At 32.2% G+C, this 20,868-nt stretch overlaps 1 protein-coding gene across 1 annotated transcript; it reads right to left on the bottom strand.

The window, feature by feature from the left end:
- Positions 1-46: 46 nt before the first annotated feature.
- On the bottom strand, positions 47-19,547 carry LOC106055961 (AH receptor-interacting protein-like). Its single transcript, XM_013212474.2, has 6 exons — positions 19,397-19,547; positions 14,876-15,055; positions 14,183-14,357; positions 10,256-10,442; positions 9,558-9,700; positions 47-5,824 (listed from the first exon to the last, which is right to left on the bottom strand). The coding sequence occupies exons 1-6, from the start codon at positions 19,493-19,495 to the stop codon at positions 5,622-5,624; spliced, it is 987 nt and encodes a 328-aa protein (XP_013067928.1). The 5' UTR covers positions 19,496-19,547; the 3' UTR covers positions 47-5,621.
- Between the last annotated feature and the right edge of the window lie 1,321 nt (positions 19,548-20,868).

Here is a 20,868-nt window from a genome sequence, read left to right as displayed (position 1 = left end):
AGAATATATGGTAATCATATGAACACAAAAAAAAAAGTGATAAGAGTTAATAAGTTTTATGTTTATTACAATTTTTAAAAATCAAACCAGACAATAAAATACATTTCAATTTGATGCATCAAAAGCAAAATTTATATTTGACACAAATAATTTTACTTTTGTTCAATTAATTCTAGGCCTGGAACCAAAAAAAGGCATGATTCTAATAAATAAATTCACTTGTTTTGTTTCAACACTATATACAATTATCACATCATTCACCTCAAAATAGCCGCTGTAGTCAATAAACAAGCAGCACACAGAGACTATCTTTGAGCATTAACAGAACAGTGTATTCTGTTTTTGTTTTTTTTTTAATTGTAAAAAAAACAACACCATTGGAGTTATGGCACTGCACTAAAATATTCTACCACTTTTAACAAGAATTTACTAACAGTAGAAGTTATAATGTTTCAGATCCAACTAATTAAAAGATTTTTTTTTGTTTAAATATAACTTATCACAAAGTAATGGGGGGAAAAAAAAGTCTAGAAATTCTGAGCATAAATTCAGATCATGTATGGAAATAAAAGGTTTTATTAAGGTATATAAGTCATGACTACATTGTCTTATGTATTTTTTTTTAACTGGGTGTTAAATGGTGCACAATATTTGACACAAAAAAGAAAGGATGTTTTAATATTTTTTGATTAAAATGGCACCAAGGTGTTTTAAAAATCACTAAAGTTCTGAAAGTCTATCACAAAGTTTTATTGAATAGAATTAATGTTTGTCTTTCTGCTTTAGAAGAAAAGTCAGAAGTTACAAAGTTGAAGTTTGGAGTCAATAAAAAAAATAATGGTCCTGATAAAGCATAGTACTGGCACATTAGCAGTAAATACATGTCACTTTGTTAGTCACAATATTTTGTCTGTAGTCATTTTATTTGACAATATGAAACTAAAACAAATTTCACAAAACTACATTTATGAATATCATTAAAATTGAACCTAGTGCTGCCATCTTTATAATCATAGAATTTAAAAATTGAAAACAAACAGCATGAAAGATATTAGAGCTCCTATCTAGCTACTTATACACAGGCAAAAATAAAAGAAGGAACCAACTATTTACTACATATTAAGATATTCCTTTCAGACCTTGCAATCCATGTGAAAGATCATGAAAAGCTCATTTTTGTTATTGTCAACAATTGTAACACAGCAAGCAGCTGCATTGACTTTTTACTTGCTCAACTAATATCAAGAACTATTTGGAGTTAGGTGGACTCAAGCAACCTAAAAAATCCAGAAATTCAATATCTAAATCTTCAATGGGATTTGAATTCAAGAATCCTTAGTCAAGTGCTTTATCACTCAGCCACCCCAACCCAGTTATGATAATTATTACACTAATTATGTGTTACTGTAATATTATTTTTTAGTTCTGAAACATGGGCAAAGAATAAAGAATATGGACTGATGGGGGCCTCTATTATATATTCTCTGAATTCAGTGTAAGGGAAAAAGCATCTATTTTGTTTTTCTTTAAAGGGCTTTCTTTGCCTATCCATAAAATAAATAGCTACATTTCTGGACAGCCTCCACCAAGGGGAAGAGCAGTGTTGTGGGCTAATATTATCTGACTTCGATTCTATCTCCATTATTACTTCACATTAGCCACAGAACATTACAAGTTAACAATATACTTAATAACGACTTTCACTTCTATCAAATAAGACCTTCATTTATCACTGGGAAATCTGGTCACAATATTTTTGTCTAACAAAACTAACCTACTCTCTAATCTACGTCACTATTTTTACCATCGCTAAAACAATACACAATATATTTGTCTAACAAAACTAACCTACTCTCTAATCTAGTACATAACAGCAAGAGAGGGCACCTCAGGTGCTCCTAGACTCAGTGGGCTTTTTGGGACTTGTCCCAGTACTCAAACCACTTTTCCATTTCTATTTTTTGGGTTGTTGCCAAAGCATGATGGAAATAAACAGCCTGCTCGGTATGTGGTGTTAGCCCTTCCTAGTAGACCATGGAGTCAGCAATGGTGTCACACTTATGTGACTTGGTACCCACTACAATACTACAGGGGTGCCATTTAAGCTAAATAGATAGCCCATAAAGTTAGAAATGATTAATTCTTTTAAATATAAAATAATGGTGCTTCTAGTGAAACTTTTTTTATAAAAGGAATGATAACAATAGTTAAATTATGACCATTGTACAATTACAATAGATAGAACATATCAAGACATTGGAAATGTGAGATATTTTTGTTTAAATTTGCAAACAAGTGATGCTTAGAGATTTTATCTGCTTTTGCAGAGCAATAGATGCTAAGGCTTGCTTCTTTTCAGTTGCCTTGCTGTTGGATGAGAGTTAAAATAAAAATTAAGATCAAATGATTTTGTTAGTTGTTATGGAAACATTTGAATGTACAGAAGAAATAAATGAAAAAGTCAAGCCAACAAAAAAACTTGTACTAAAATAAAAGTTCGAAATCAGAGAAGCCTACATTTGTATCATTTTGAAGTACATTGGTTCTACTGTTCTTATTGAAAGGAACAGATTTTTTACACTCATTATAATTTTGTGGAGTTAAATATATAAGTTAGATATAGTACATAAATATATATGTGTGTGTCTCTGTATGTATATAAGAACACATGAACATAAAAAAAAACTTAACATAATAATAATGACGATCAGTGGTACTTAAACTATAAAAAAAAAAATTAACATAATAATAATGACGATCAGTGGTACTTAAACCTTACAAACTAACTTTCATTAAGAAACAGGCGAGGTTTGACAAGAACTGGCTTTTAAATTTTGCTTTAAAAACAGAAGTGCATATCTTTAGAAGACCAAAAGAAGCTGTTTTGGACCTACGAACATATATTTCTTCATTACATTCATTTTACTTTAACAGATACCAAACATTATAAGTCTAAATTACTAGAGACTATAATAGCTTTTTTCCATTTTTAGAATTTCACACAACACTATAAAGTATTATATACTATATACAACTTTTTAATCTTACTTGGAAAATGTGTATGTAAAAATATTTTGCATGTATTATTTATAAAACAGTAAGGGTTCACTTTCACAAGACTAAAAGATGAAGTTTCACATATTTGAAATTTCTACCTAACAAAAAAAATGGCCATGGCAAAATTTAGTTGCTGTTTTTTTAAAATATCAAAATGAGACAAACAGAAAGACAGCACAAAAATGATAGTAGCCTGTCTCTGTTGGAGATGTTCATGATAAACTAAACAATGTCAAGGACACTTCACTGTTGCCAACTAAATATTGAGAATTGATTTTGAATTGTAACAATATTTCAATGCATATTAAATCTTCTTTATTACTTTATTATTAAATTTAAAAAAACATTTATGATTCCAGCACAATGGCATGTTAAGTTCACTCATTAATTTTAAATTGGAATAGGTTAAATCTTATTAACTAATTAAATAAGTCTATTCTTAAAAGAAAAAAAAATATTCCTGAACTAAGCTGCAGTGATGTGAGAAAATAATTATAATAGCCCTTATCATAATCAATGGAAGCATTTGTTGGTAGGCATTTTGACAAGCTAATGATAAGGGAAATTTGTAAAGTGAGCTACAGACATTATCAATTGTCATCTATTTGGGAAGATATTGATCTTGATCAAACACATCAGAGCTTTTCATTTTTTTTTTATATTGACAGTTTTGAATGACAGCAAGTTATGTCCATTTATTTTGATCTCAGAATAAAATAAACTCTTTGCTTCAACAATGATGCAGTTTGGATGAATAAATGATGATTTAGTAAAAATATGTTATTCTAGCATGGCACAAAACTGACTATGTTTTGCAAATGTATTATCATTTCATGAGTATTTCAATCTCTACTCCTTCAACAGATTTGTGAAAAGCTTAGTGCTATATAGTTCTACAATAATTTTCTTTTAGTTTGTACTGCTACTACTTTGTTTCAGTTAAGAAAGAAGCACAAAACGTGTAATGGGCTTTTGCAACATTAAATTTAAAAAAATAATCCTTTTAATGTTATACAAAATTATACTGATATTTACAAGAATTATTTTAATCTAACTCCATCTAAGTTTCAAAACAGATCTTTTCTTTAAGAGCATCTAAAACAAGCAAAACATTTTTAAAAAATACATTTTTTAAAAATGACAATACAACTTAAAATGAAATAAAATATTTAAAAATTGTTTTTTTTTTAGCTTAAAATCCTGATTTTGACATCTTCATCTTCTTATACCAATGATGCTACCTATTAGGTCATATTAATGTATAATTAAGTTATTCTTTATTGGTAACTTTCATTATATACTCATCTAGAACAAGATCTAGATCTAGTTTAGATTTGGATCTATATCTACTTCAAGATCTAGAATCTAGATGTAATCTATATAGATTTATGTAAAAAAATATAAGCAAAGCTTAGATAATTTATCAATAAACATTAAGCAATTCTATATCTAATAAACTATAAATAAATAAAAAAAATGGATACAGTTTTACTGTTATTACAGTTATTTTAGCATGGCACAAAACTGACTATGTTTTGCAAATGTATTATCATTTCATGAGCAATAGAAGAGATTTTTTAAAAATTATTAGTAAACTTTGTCTATTATCAACTCTATTTGAAGCTCTTTTTTGATATTTAACCATCACTACTTCTAGTTACTTTTATTCTCTTTAAAACATGGACTCACAGAGAATCTTTTGACTTGTATGTAAGACTGTTAGAAGAAACTCACAACATTGTTTTGGTTTGGAATTACTTTACATTAAGCCTAGCTTTTCAAGTGTTGTCTTAGATGTATAGAACTTAATACACAGCCAATCTCAATCAAAACACTATAGCAATGCAATATCCAGGTGCAGCAATAGTATAAAGATAAATCTGTCCTACCCCTAGACCTGGCTGCACTAAAATAATGTTGGCTTGTAACATAAATGATAATATTCTATATTGAAAAAAAAGTTTCTTAAAACACATAATTAATAAATGCTAACACAAAGGTTAATTCTGAAGCTGGAAGCAAGCAATGATAGTTCTAAAACAGATGACTAAAATGGTCATTTATGAAGGTAAAAAAATTAAGTCCTTGCAAAAGAGAATACTTACAGTACTTTTTAAAATTTTTTTTTAGAAAAAGCTAAAAATGAGCATAAGGGAAAATTTCCTTTGGGATGAAGCTTGTTAATATCATTAAATGTCGGGTGAGCTAGAAAAATGTTTCTGATAGGTAGCACCCATGTTTGTACAAATACGAACAATGAAAAAAAACAACTTTAAAGACAAAAGAAATAAAATAGAAAAAGATTGTAAAACTAAATATGACTAGTGGATTACAATGACAAATATTCAAATACCACTATTTTTTAGCAAATCATTTAACAAAATGTTATCCAAAATGCAGCCATACAATCACCAAACACCAAATATGCAGCAAGTCAAATAAATACAATGGCGAACTAAACACCAACCAAAGAATTGAGCCATTCCAAGAACAAATGGACATGGAACGTATGAAGACTGAACTGACCAATCAAGAACACAGAAAAAAAACTTGATGACTTGAGGTCAGCTAAACATTCCTTGAAGCAAAGATTTTTCCTGCTTCTCTTTCTCTTTCACTCTTTTTTCTAAACTGGCCAGCTCAACATTGACAGCCTTCTTTAGACTGGGCTCCAGCTCCAGCACACGAGCAAAGTCTTCTTGTGCCTCTTTCAGGTTCCACACAGCAGCATGGGCTTTTCCTCGCCTGAATAAAGCTTTGACATTGTCTGCAATACACAGTGGAAAGTTGTTCATACTAGCTAGCATAACATTTTAACATCTATGATAAGTAATAGACTAGTAACAATTTATAAGACTATGGCTACCTCAATGTTTGTTTATAAATTGAGAAAATGATGAAATAAAAAAAATAGAAATAACAAGGTTACAAAGACAGTTTGGGTGGAAACACAAACTCAAAATCGGCTCCCGAAGCAGGTTTCAATATTTTCAGAAGAATATCGGTATTAAATTCTATCAGAAGTGGTCCACACAGGCAGGTAAAAAGGCAGGTAAATATTTTCAGATAGAATATCAGAATGAAATTTTATCAAGGCAAATGACAGAGAAGAATGGAGAAATAAGGTTGAAATATCCCTTGTGGTGATCCAAATGTCCAGCAGACCAAGGGATAGGTGAAAGTGAATGTGAAGTTAGATGTGAACCTGGCCTAACTGATGTCTTATAATGAGTATATAAATGATCTAATTGTTTTGTAAAGTGTCAGTCTCTTATTCAAAGCCTCAAGAAAAAAAAAATTTTAAAAAAAATTATAAAAATCCATTAGTTTTGTGTTCTAAGACAGTATAGGCGCTCTGCAGTTCATGCGATAATATGAAAAACTACTTATTAATTGTTGTTTTAAATTATGTCCGACTTATTTGTATAGTAAATAGATTTTTTCTCATTAAAAAAAAGTTAACATTTTTCTGTAAATGTAGTATTAAGTATGACAGAACTTACATAACTTAGCAATAAAATAGTAAAAAATAATATTTTTTGACCAACAATCTAAAACCATTTGTATAAATTTGTTTAAAAATTTGTAAATAGCAATCTCCCTTACTAAAAAGCCTCCAGTGTTTGTTACTATAAATAGTGACTAGTTGTAAAAATGGTGTAATTTTATGAAAATACTGCTTGCATAATTAATTTTAAAAATTAAAATAAGCAAAAAGTAGCCGTTGCATCAGAACTTTGAATGATCTAAAATATCATGATGTCTTATTTTCATTTTCTCTTCTGGTTTCTGAGATCTAAACGGGACGGACGGACGGACAGACAGATGGACGGACAGACAGGCCTCACAAAACTAATAGCGTCTTTTCTCCTTTCGGGGGCTGTTAAAAAAAATTGATTATTAAGAAAAAATGATGAGTAAGGTATGTAAAACAACAATAACATCAGAAGAAATTTACAACTCAAATGTGCATAACCAATTTAGCATGAATGATGAATTGCATGCTGGTGTATAATGAACTGTGTGTTTGTTAAGTAGTTCTTATACAATATCATAAATATGAACTGCCATTTGTTTTCTAGTTAGGCACAAATGTTCACAAACAATCTTTCAAAGGATTGCTCATTACTGTACAACTCTGGGAGAGGTCAGCAAAAATAGAGAGAACAAAAAACAAGATTACAAACTCAGATGCGGCCCCCGTCGGAATAGGATCCCTGTTGGATCCATCTATTCACAAGGAATATTCAAGAGGTGATTTTGTTTTGATTGTCAAAAGTAATAATGTTTCAATGATTCATTTGGCATTGTAAAAAATGTTTTTTATTCTGTAAAATGTTTTACAAGTTTTGGATGTTCCTTCAAAGTTAAAGATAATTTACTTCCTTATCCAAATCTCCCGCTGGACGACAGGGATGGCAGCGAGCAGGGTATGAAACTGGGACCGTCGAGATAATCAGTTCAGCACGCTAACTGCACGACTAGTCATTTCTCTTAATAACAAACTGGTTACAAACCAATAGCCTATTATTGATAAAGAGATATATTACACATTATGGCATGACAACTACCAGATAGGCCTATCTACAATATGTCAGATGATCGATTTTAGATAATCTTTTGGTATTTATTTGTAATTGATAAAGAAAAGAACAAGGCATCAAGCTAGTACTTCGGCAACGTCTGCTTGATGTCCCAGCACAGTTACCAACAAAGCTATTGGCATTTTCATTTAAATGGAATGAGGATGTAGATCTACCTAAATTAAACTTCTGATTTATCACTCTTAAGATCTACTATAAATTTGGAATAATGTAGATGTAATTTAGATAAGATTTATGTAAAAAAAGCCAAGATAATCTGATAATAGACTGAATGCAATATTAAATTTAAAAATAGTAGATTAATTTTAGTATTTTATAACATTGAAATATTGATCTAGACATATGGAAATAAAAATCTACACTTTAAGTCTAGAAATTGAAATTACAGATCTTGATCTAGTCTAAATCATGGCTGCCTGGTCGTTCGGTTTGCGTGCTGGACTGTCATTTGGATTTATCGATAGTCCCAGCTTCAAACCCTGCCCGCTCCCATTTCTATGCTATTTACATTAGAAAAAACGGAACAACATATTGATCATGTGTTTTTGCAACGTTTAAGCATGGAAATTAAATGTAATAGAAGTTAGAAGAGCAAACAAACATTCGTTGGCATTGATTTGTTTTCTTCACAAAAACAACCGGAACATTTATTATATATACTTAAAACTTTTGAGATATTTCGGAAAGAACATTAAAGGTTAAATCAGATTTTCAATAGCTTTTAGAGTTGTTGTTTTTGTTATCTACTAAACGTGACAGACAGACTGACCGGCAAACAAAACCCATAAAAATAAGTGTCTTTTATTCCAATGTGGACACTTCACAAAAAATAAATAAAATCTGATTATATTTAAAATTTTGAGGAAACTGATTAGTACTATGTTTTGCCATTACTTGGTACACTACTGCACCAAAGTCTCTGCATAAAAGTCCATTTAAAAAAATGTGCCTGATATTTACATACAAAGTGCATTCTTAGCCTTTATAAACAAACATAAATGTTTTCTATTAATTTTAACAGCTAGTTGACCAGAAAAAACACCTTTAACTAAAATTTATATTTGTTGTGATCATTTCTTGTACATTTTATAAATATTTCGACTAAATGATACTGAAAATACACAAAAAATTGTCTTTCTTTGTTTACATATTGTAACATTACGTCCCTTACATTGTGTAATTGTTTTAGAATTGGTGTATTTTTATGAAAAAATTGCATTATTAATTTTATAAATTAAACGGTTTACTTTTAGAAAACCAAAAGTAGCCGCTGCACCTAAACTTTTCAAGCTGCATCGCATGGTGAAAAGATATTTTTCATTTCTCTTCTAGTTTTCGAGATCTGAGTGTGACAGACGGACATTTTGTGCAAACCTAATAGCGGCTTTTCCCCTTATGGGGGCCGCTAAAAAAATGAAAATGGAAAATGTCCACCTTAGTGTTCACTGTAATCAGTTCAAGGCCAGTGTATTCACGAATAGAATGATGATATAAATAGATTTATTTTAAAGACAGAAACAATTTTATTTGAAACATTTTTTGTGCATAATTAATAAACAACAACATGAGCATAAATGCAGAGAAACCACTTACTTGTAAGAAATGTATTTAAAAGACACTAAAAAAAAAAGATTAGTCGTCCCACATAACAAAATACAAAAGAATGGTTAGTAAAATTAAGAAAAAACAAAAATAGAAGTTATATGGGTGGGTGCAAAGCTTGGGCAATCTTGGACATAGACTGCTGAAAAGCAGAGAAAATTTTGAAAATCCTCAATATAATTTTGTTGAAATTAAAACATCAATAAGAAAATTAATTCTATTTTTCTATGCGACTACTAACTGTAAACTAAATACTTTTGTGGATAAAAACTATTTGCAGTATTATGTCTCTACCTGGGTCTTTGATGAGTACATCAGATGTATGTGTGATTACTGGGTAATAATCGTGTGTTAGAAGTTTGCATTGAGAAAAGTTGAGCAGCAATGGGCGTTTCATCTCATCTAACTTGTTCCACTCTTCATCTCCTGGTTTTTCACTAGAGAATACAAATAAGATACACAAGTACTTTAGTAACATAAAAAAAAAGCTGTTTTAAAAAAGTATTATCAACTATAAGGCAAAATTTTTTGTTGCAATGTTTGTTTTTCAACTTTCCAAGAAACCATTAGGAAAATTTTAAAAAATCAGATTTCAAAATGGCATTCACATAAAAGCAACAAAGTAAATACATACTTGTATACAAATGTTAATCATCAACCAAAGAAAAATATTTAACATAAAACATGAAATAGGCAATATGAATCTCAAAAAAAAAGTATCAAACAAATTTAACCAAGCATAATGAAATTTTTTTTTCCAAATCAATTCTTGATAAAAATCAAAACAGAAGAAGAGGACATTACTTACTGTAACATTAGGTCAGTACTCAATGTAACATTAGGTCAGTACTCAATGTAACATTATGTCAGTACTCAATGTAACATTATGTTAGTACTCACTGTAACATTAGGTCAGTACTCAATGTAACATTAGGTCAGTACTCACTGTAACATTATGTCAGTACTCAATGTAACATTAGGTCAATACTCACTGTAACATTAGGTCCTCCAGCAGTCCTAAAGCTTGTGCATATTTTTTGGCAGCATCTTCATAATCTTTCTTTGAGTAAGCCTCATTGCCAGCCTCTCTCAGTTTAGGGATACTCTCTAATTTCTCAGATCCATTCATAGACCAGCTCTCAGGTTCAAACTGTTCAGGCAACTCCAACTTGTTGAATTCTGAACAGAACCAACACACACAATTATTGGTCAGCAGTTAGTTTATAAGCACAATACATGATTGAAGTGACAAAAAATGCATTAAAAAGAATTTGTATTTTTTAATGAAAAACAATGAAAGTTCTAAACCAAAAGTTTACTTTCCTATCTTTGTTACAGCAAGTTTGAGCAATGCATTAAACATGAAGGAAAAGATTCAGGATCATAACAAATAAATAGTAAAAGTTAGAGATGTTTTATGCAAATCACAACTAATTTCTTTTCTTAAGAAACCTAAAAAATGCATGTCTTTACCAGATTAAAATACTGGAAAGTCTTATTTAATCAAGATCTTTAAGCAACTTGTAGTATTCTAAAAATAATAACCAAATTGCAGAGGTCATTCTTCTTCTTCTAGCCAGCTTTATTGCTGCTGAGCTGTGAGCTCTTTTGCAGACTGTGCCAAGGAGAAAAAATGTGCTGTTTTCTTCAGCTGTTCAGCACTGCTGTAAAGGGTGTTGGTTATGTTGGGCTGTAGTGGAAGTAGGGTCTGCCTAAGGTGGATTAGGGAGGGGCATTCAAAGAGGATATGGTTTACGGTTTCAAAGGGGTGGGCACAATGTCTGCAAAGGGGTAGTTGTGTGGAGTTTATTTTGTTCAGGTGGTAATTTAATAGTGGTGTGTGTCCTGTTCTTAGTTGGAAGATTGTAAATTGTTCTTTGCGGGGGAGGAAGTTAATACTGTCCAGTTTGTTAGGCGTAGTCATTACTCTGTACATGGCTCTGCCTGTGTTTCCTGATGCCCATTGGTTGAGCCACTCCTCTTTGTGATTGTTGACTAACATTGACCTTAGAGTGAGGTAGTTAACAGGTCTATCTGGTTGTTCCATAGATGAACCTGCCTTTGATAGCTTATCTGCCTTTTCATTTCCCATGATGCCAATGTGTCCAGGGATCCACTGTAGTGTAATATAGATATTTAATTTTGATATCATCTGGTGGATTATCACAATGAGTGTTGTCAACTCTCTTGGGCTGTTTGAGGTGCTGCTGTTAAGTGCTTGCAGAGTAGATTGGGAGTCTGTAAAGACAACAATATCTGATGGTGGTTGCACTCCTTCATATAATTTGTTTTCCACTGTCTGGAGTGCTATGGTAATTGCCTCAATTTCGGCTTGGAAGTTTGAGCAGTAATCACCACAGGGTGCGCTTATCTCAAAGTGTTTATTTTTAGGGAAGACCAGGAAGGCACCAAGACCAGCATTGATGGTAGCTTTGAAAGCCGATCCGTCTGTATAAATATGGATAGCTGTTTTTTGATAGCTTTCGATTGTTTCAAGAGTGCCTACTTTGAGCTCCAGTGGATTTGATTCTTTTGTTAAGGTGTTATTTAGTAAATGTGTTTTGATGGTTGGTTGTTTGTAGTTTAGTCCGGGTGTAATGTTTGAAAACCTGGTAATTTTTTCTCTGTTATTGGGTAGGTGGTGTTTTAGGGCTAGTTCGTCAGTAAGCTGGATCAGAGTCCTTTGCTTTTTTTGCTTGTTTTTCCTATTTCTCTGTGTTAGTAATTTATTTGGATGATCGTCCTCCAACCTTCTGTATCTCTCAATAGCTTCTAATGCTGCTCTGTTGCGCCTTAACTTAAGAGGTTCAATATTGGAGTCTATTTCACAGGCTGCTGTGGGAGTAGTTCTCATACCTCCACTAATTAACCGCAAGGCTTGGTTTTGGATTGTATCTAATGATGATTGATAGGTTTTGTTGGCAGCTAATTGTATGGAGAGACAGTTATCCATTACAGATCTGACATATCCAGTGTATAACTGTCTTAAGGTTTTCTTTTCAGCTCCCCAGGATGTTCCTGCTAGGTGTTTTATTATGTTTAATCTTTGTGATGCCTTTTCTTTTAAATCTGCCATAAAGTGTTTTAGAGACAGTCTTTGGTCTAGTTTTACACCAAGATATGTTGGATTTTCTTCTTTATTTATTGGCTGAGAGTCTATTTTTAGGATGTAGTTTCTTTTTGCTGTTTTGTTGCTGTGGCTAAAGATTGAATAAACTGACTTTTCTTTGTTTATTTCCATTTTCCATAATTTTGAATATGTGGAGATAGTTGTGAGGGCTTTATTTAGTTTGGATCTAGTCAGCACTGGATATTTCTCTGTAGTCCAAATTAAAAGGTCGTCTGCATAAAGTGCCTTATTGACCGAAATGAGGTCCGGGAGGTCAATCATGAAGATTAGAAAGAGAGTGCAGCTAAGGGCTGAACCTTGTGGTAGTCCTTCTTCCAAACTTTTTTTTACTAGAGATGGCACCTTCGAATCGGGTTTGGATGGTTCTATTTTTTAAGAATGCCCTGATCCAGCTGTACATTTTTCCATGGATGCCCATTTTTTTCATCTTCAAAAATAGACCTTTTCTCCACACTCTATCATAGGCTTGCTGCAAATCTATAAATACTGCTGTAGTGTGCTTGTTTTCATGAAACCCTTCTACTGTGTCCTGGATAAAACGAAAGAGGTGGTCTTCTGTTCTACTTGCTTTCCTGAAGCCAGCTTGTGCATTGTGGAGTGAGCAAGTACTTTCTAGCCACCAATAAAGTCGGTTATTGATCATTTTTTCTGCCATTTTGCCAATGTTGGATGTTAGAGATATTGGTCTATAACTTTTTGGGTCTCCAGGTGGTTTATTTTTCTTTAAAATGGGTATTATGTTTGCGGTTCTCCATTCCTGTGGTATGTCTCCAGTTTTCCATGTATGGTTGATAAAGTTAAGTATACAGTTTTGGGCCTGTGGTCCTAGTCCCCGAATCATTTCATTTGTTATTTTATCGGGTCCAGGGGATTTTCTTGACTTGAGGCTTTTTAGGGCAGTATTGAGCTCATGTAGAGTGAAGGGAGTGTCAAAGATCTGACAGTTGACTGTTGGAGCTTTTTCTTCTTTCTTTAAGATATTACTGAAGGCCTGGTCCAGTTGTTTTCTTGGCTTTGACTTGTTAATGCTGGCAAAATATTTATTGAAGGTTTCAGCCTTTTTAAGGTTTTCTGTTAATATGTCGTCAGTGCCTTTTATAGGTTGGGGGTTTGTTATTTGTTTCTTTCCTGCTAGCTGGTGCAGAAGGGTCCAGCCCTTTCGACTATCCTTGTTTAGATCTAGTTGTTCGCATGTTGTGGTCCACTTTTTTTTTTTTTCTGTTTTAATTTTGTATCTTATAAGCCCTGCAGAGGTCATAAAACAATATTTAAATTGAATGGACTGAGCTTACCAATAAAATTTTAGAATATAAAATGACAATACTCATAATCAACATGGCAGGCTTCATTTATCATAGTTTATTTTGAAAAGTTATTCCATTGTTACATTTTCATCCAATTTTTTAATACATTTTTTTTTGTTTTAGTGTGGACAGTGGTAAAGAAAAACAACAAAAACTTTTGTCCTTTTAGGACTCTGGATTAAACCTCTAAAATCTAATAATGCTTCACATCTTTTATAAAATCAAAATAGTGGTAAAAATAAGATGGCAAATTCATTCATATTCAAGTGATTTAAATTTTGAATATACTTCAATAGAGCTAAATATGCTATCAAGAACAACTAATGAAAGCTTATAAGCAGAAATATTTTTTTTAGCAAAGAATAGTTACATATGTCCATATGATGTGCTGAGTTATACAATAAAATGTTACCCCATAGTCATAAAAATAGCTGTATGAGTTTTAAAACATTTTTAAACAATAATAAATGCAAATTGATAGTTACCCAAAATAAAAATCAAAGGCTGAGGACACTTCATAAGCTCATCTAGATCAGAGTAGCCCATGCCTTGCTCAGAAAGGGCCATCATTCCACAGCAATGTGATGTATGTTCATGAGATGATTTCCCCTTGAAAATATCCCTCAGACTTTTGGCAACTAATGGGTACACAGCTGTATGCTGATGGGGAACAAACATAATACTGTTTCAAAACTTTCTTTTAAAGTGATATTTGATATATATGCAAACAATAGCAATTTAGTCTGTTTTACGTCTAGATGGAAATTTTTTGTTTAAATACATGTTCTATTTTCTTCAGAACAAAAATTTATATAATAATTTACTGCCTGTTTCCATTTTAAAGAACAGATATAGTGAAAACTTGTTTAGAATAGTTTTTCTAGTCTTCCTTATTAAATGGTAGTGTAAATGTAAACACATATATGTTCAATACTTAATATGTTCTACATATATTTCTAAAACCCGACATTGCAGAGATTCAAGAAAACAAATGTCTGTGATAAATGTTATTTTATGAAAATGTAAACCTAACATTTAAATTTGCTTTAAACATTAAAACAATCGTGCATCAATAATTTTTTTCCCTATAATCTTTCATATGGGACGAAAATTGAGGTTTGATGTAAACTAAAAAAATAATAATAATAATAAAAGACTTTTTATAGTTAACCTCTTACCTTTATATCACAAGTAAATTCTGCAACTTCTTTGATTTTCATTGTTTTCAGCAACTTTTCCCACACTTCCAGTTTGAACTTTTTACCAAAAATGAGCTCCATGGGTTTCCCAATGTGCTTGCTGTCATCCAGAACTGTTCGTTCTTCATTGGTTTTGAGAGTGCGGTAATGAAATGTTGCCTGTTGTATTTGATAGAATTAGTAAAAAGTAACTATGCTTTAGATAAAATTAGTTTAAAAAGACAAGGGCTTACAAGTTTACACCTTAAGGTGGATCATGGAACAGATATTTTTGGAAATTTTTTTTTTTTTGCTTTTAGAAATTTTTTTATATGTCCAATATGGTAAAAAAAAAATTAATTAAAATATGCAAATTAGGTAAATCAGTATGGCCGCCACAAGGTTCATAACTTTTTTAAAACTAAATATTTTCAAAAGAAATTTGGCAGACTGTTAGAACTAAGGCTGCTGCAGTGGCTCAGCTAAAATAAATTGTGTGTGACTATTTGTAGTAAATTGGTGATAATGTGAATTAAGTCCTTAAAATTTTTCTTATTTTTTTCATCGAAGGCTACAAACTTAACCCCATTAAATTATATGTCAAAATTTAATGATGTTTAAGTCTTTAGCTGAGCCAATAGATGATATAATAAGGCTTAACTGTACAAAGTTTCATAGAATTTGAGCTAAAACTGAAAAAATTACTTGTCATGAATGAAAAATGCAACCTACTGACCCCTTGATATAAAAAATGACTCTCTATCCACTCTGCTTTATTAGCAAATCTCTTTTTTAATAATGAATAGCTTTTCTTCTCTTCTAGGACCTATCAATTCCAGAAAAATTTAAGAATATTTTTTTATCTGAATTTTAGTTCAAAAATGTTTTCTTCACAAGAATGCTGTTACACGCGCATCATAGTGTAAATGTGGAAGGTTGCAAATGCGTGATGAAAGGAGAGGAGAACCAAAATAAAGGGATATAAACAAAATAGTGTTTACAATGTTGATTAAGATTAAATTATTTATAAACTATGATTTTGTCATTTGGGTGTTGGTGTATTGCTAATTAGTCTCATCACATAATAAGCCGTAACAAATGCTTTAGAAACCAAGTCTACTTTATGGTCTGGTCTACTAATGACTGTACAATTGTTTTACAAATATACAAACAACTAGGTAGTAACTACATTTATAGCTTTTTTTCTTCTTCTTTTTAGACCCGTTTGATAGTCAAAGGAATTAGTATTGGGAGAGTTACCTTCTAAACAGACTTAAAATAATGGTAGCTTTGCCTTGTTTTAATCATGCAAAGCTAAATAAGCATGTTTGATAAGTCTAGCCAAAAATTATATCACAAATAATGGAGAATTTATGAATGTGAGTTTTGTGCATTTTTCTTCTTTTTTTAATATTGCTTTCAAGAGTCTAGAAGTAAAGTCCTTTCATTGAGCACCATTTTTCAGGAACTCATTTAGGACACATTTTAAAGTATAATAATCAAAATTTCTATTTCAATAATTAAAAAAAGAAACAACAAAAAAACAAAAACCTTTTTCACATCATGTTAATTTATGGATGTTTGTGATTTACTATAGTTTCATTATAATGTCAGAATGATAAGATTTGAAAATGTCGAATCATTAAAAAATTAGCAATACAATAGTAAAAACAACACTTTTTTAAAAACTAGTTTAAAAAACTGCTAAAATATTATTTAATAGCAGAACAATCAATGGAAGGCCAGTCCTAATTACTCACATCAGATAACATTTTAGATCTAGCAACAACTCTCACTACATCTAGATTTTAAGTAGATATATAAGTTGTACATATCTCAATAATTTTGTGTTCTTTAATTCAATAAATAATGTAAGTTTAAATGGTGATGTATTTAAAAAAACAAACTACATTTTAATGAAATACAAAAAATAAGCTATTTAACTGCTACATGTGTCAAATTGGATAAGATTGCATATATTTGTTAAATATTTGTTCTTTTTACTTTTATGCACCTATCAAAAATATAATTTTGAAAAAATCTTATAAAAGTGATTTCTTTGATTTAATAATTTTTTTGATCTATTATTGATTTTTTACTGCATTTTAGATCCAAAATGCCTAGTGAGAAAAATAAAACACCATTGTAAAAAAAAAAAGTTCTACCTCATTAAAACAAAACACTGAGGTTAGCCATGATTGACTGTACATGGACCTCATAATTTCATTTGACTAAGGTCAGAGTTTATCACAGACCTTATGTAGCTCATAAAATGTCAGACAGAAAGCCTTTAATTTACTCATTTGTTACTAGTGATTTTTTTAACAGAAAATTCTGAGATCTTAGCCTTAGGAAATCCAATAAAAAGATATCTACTATCATCTAGAATTAATTACTTTGATTTTGAGAAGGTGTCTAAACCTGCCCCGCCTTCTATCAAAATCTGGGGAAAAATTATGGATCAAACCAAGCAGCTAAAACAATGGAAAGAACACTATCTTATGACACACAGAATACAATAGACAATGTTGCCCTGACTTCTCTACCATATCTTCCAGTATTGGAATGCTACTGAGCCATGATGATCATAAAAAAAAGCAATAGAAAATCTCCAAGAACTCACACTGACTCACAGGATATTCAATCTATATGCAACAATTATAGATCTAGATAGAGCCTGAGGTATCTCTTTGCTCAGCGTAGTTGGCACCATCCAGGTTGCAAATAGATCTAATAGTTACAGTTGTACACTGTACAGTATACCCAGAGTTTAAATGTAGATTCAGGAGTGGTAGATGATAGATCCACTGTAGACATGATCCCCTCTATTAAAATTAGGCTACTGAGAAGAAATACTTAGAGAGAGACAGACGTCGCCCTATAGTATACATCGATCGTATTTGTTGATCAGTTCTGTTGTTGCTCTCCTCAAAAATTATAAATTACTATATAAATATATATAAAATAGGAAGGTTAAATTCCGGAACTTCCGATGTCCAAAAAATGACGTAAAATCTTGAGACAAGAGTTTTCCTTACTGCTACATAGGTCTTTGTTTGAAATCGATTATGCTCACTATATATAAAGATATCATTGTTGAAAAGAGTGAATTCGATTACTTTTGATGATGGAGAACATTTTATCTTTGACAATTTTTTGAAAAAAAAAATAAAAAATTATTTAAATATTTTGCATTGAAAGTATATATATACATTTTTATTTTTGCTGATACTCATCACAGAAAAGTCGTACCATGTTGATTTTTTTCCTGCTAATAGTCCTTGTATCTGGTTATATTCCTACCAATTTTCAGATCGATCTATCGTCAACATCGTACAAACATGAAAAAAACAACAACATTGACCTCAATGGACTTTTCAGGTTTTATTTTTTTTTTATAGAAGATATTGTTTGTCACCAACAAATGAAATTATAATTTTGTAGCAGATATTATTAGCTACAGATCTAGATACTTTTAAAGATTTTTTACTTTGCAATTTAAAAAAAAACGCATTAGAAAAATAATTGTTTGAGGTGATTTTGATCCCAATTTTTTAATATTTTATTTTCTGCCATCACAACGCCGCCATTTTGTCCCCGCCTCTCTGACATTTCTTGTAGATCTAGACCCGATAATTTGTTTATTTCATCAATATTTTAATTTTAAACAACTGAAGTACATAAATATAAATGAAATCAGATTTGTGAGCTAGAAATTTACTACGAATACTAGATCTACTATTAAATTTCTTATTTAATAAGTAGATCTATTGTATACGAAACTTAATTCGATCTTTTAACTTTTGACCTTGGGGGTGTGTCTCGCCGGCTGAGCCAGCGACAAGCTCTCTCATCACTTTTTCCATGTAAACCAATGTTAGGTCAAAATGGCACAAAAAAAATCATAAATTTATTACTGTTAAACATACAGTCATAATTTATACACCATTAGAAAGTTCTTTTTAAGTTTAAGTATTTTAATGATGTACTAACGAAAAATTGTTTTTTCAAAGATAATTTTTTTTTAGCCTCCCTAAATAAAATACTCAAGTCTCAAGCTCATAGTCATAGTACTCATACTGATAACTGATACTGAGTGATGCCTGATGGCAGTGATGATAATGTCATGACCCCCAATGTCATACTACTCTTAGTCTTAGTACTCATACATAGTCAGTCATACTAGTTACTTACTAGTACAACTACTAGATCTAGTCATTATCATAGTTACATGATGATAGTATGAATATGATAAGAAAGTCATACTCATAGACCTACTGATTAATAAACTCATTATGATTATGAGATTATCATCAATGATTATTATTCATTCATTGATTATCAGATTATCATTGATTATGACTTCATTCTCACTATTCACTCTATATTGTGACTATTCTCAGTCACTCACAGTCTTCACCATTGACTAAAACTGACTTGACAAGACCTAGAGTCTAGATTGAGTAGATTCTTGATTTTTTTTTTAGATTATATCAATAAAAAAAATCTAGGTATCTAAACCTTTGCTCCGTCTGGAATTTCAGGCAAATCGCCTTCTCCGCCATAAATAATCTTTTTATATATTCCATCTTGCTGAAGTTGATATAAGAGTTCAGCCATCTTAGATAAGTGGGACTACTCTGAACACTACGGTAACCAGGGTGGGAGTCGTCTGCCCTAAGTGCCCTTAGTGACGTCATTACCATATTTACTTTCCCGCTTTGAAACATCCATTTTTGAACCTTTGACCGGTACTTGTTGATCCCTGGCGCCAAGTGATTTTTTTTTTATTCTTGGTAGATTTAGCAGTTATGCATACTTCAGGTCTTTATATATATTTATAATAATAATAATAAGGCTAGTCTTCGAGTCCGAAGATCAGTGAGGAATGCAGTATTTCCAGTGGCTGCGCAGTCCCAGCCGTGACCTACATATTTTGCCACAACAAGGGCAAGCATAACCATTGTCCTCAGGTGGTCGATTTAGATTTTCTTTTGGCCGTCTGCGTTTGTCCTCGGCAGCAGATTTTCTTTTTGGTCTCAAATGTGTATCCCGCGGCCTTCGTGAGTGACATCCAGCTGTCTCGTTCTGAGGCTGCATGCAACCAGGTGCTCTCTTCTATGTCAGCCAAGGAAAGCTGACGCCTAAGCTGGTCTTTGAAGCGTTTCCGCGGGGCGCCTCTGTTACGTCGACCACCTTTTAGCTCACCAAAAAAAGACTGCCTTTGGCATACGTTCGTTTCCCATACGGGATACGTGCCCTACCCAGCGTAACTGTCGGACCAAAAAAAGTCCCTCTATACTGTCCATACCGGCGTTCGCAAGGACATCGCTGTTTGTAGTGCGGTCTTGTCACCGTATGTCCATGATGGAGCGCAAGCATCTTTGGTGGAAGCGCTCAAGAACTATTAGATGTTTCCTGTATAGTGTCATGTCTCAGAGTCATACAGAAGGGTTGAGAGAACCACCGCCTGGTAGACACTGATTTTTGTAGTCAGGCGGAGCGATCTGTTCCTCCAAACTCTCGCCTGAAGGCCTCCAAAAGGGCTACTGGCCCTGGCCAGACGGTTACCAACTTCCCTTGAAAGTGAGGCGTCATTAGACACTATACTACCTAGATATGTGAAGTGGTCTACCACTTTAAGGGGCTGTCCGTTTACGGTGATCCTTGGGGCTGAGTATGTTTTATTGGGCGACTTCTGGAACATGACTTCCTTTTTCCCGAGATAGACCGAATGAGGCGGCAGCGTATGAAAATTCGTTTACCACGTTCTGGAGGTCATGTTCATTGTGAGCTAGCAGGGCGCAATCATCTGCATAGAGAAGCTCCGTTATGACCATCTCCTTTGTTTTTGTATGGGATAGTAGACGTCGAAGATTGAACACATTGCCTTCAGAACGAAACCGGATTTAGATGCCTTCGTGGAATCGCTACCTCATTTGACCCAGCATTACGCCAAAGAAGATAGCGAATAGAATAGGAGCAAGTACACA

This window comes from Biomphalaria glabrata, chromosome 12 (genome assembly GCF_947242115.1).
Source record: "Biomphalaria glabrata chromosome 12, xgBioGlab47.1, whole genome shotgun sequence".
Lineage (NCBI taxonomy): Eukaryota > Metazoa > Mollusca > Gastropoda > Planorbidae > Biomphalaria > Biomphalaria glabrata.
The sequence above is the reverse complement of the archived record's forward strand: the minus strand, read 5'-3'. Positions and strand labels throughout refer to the sequence as shown.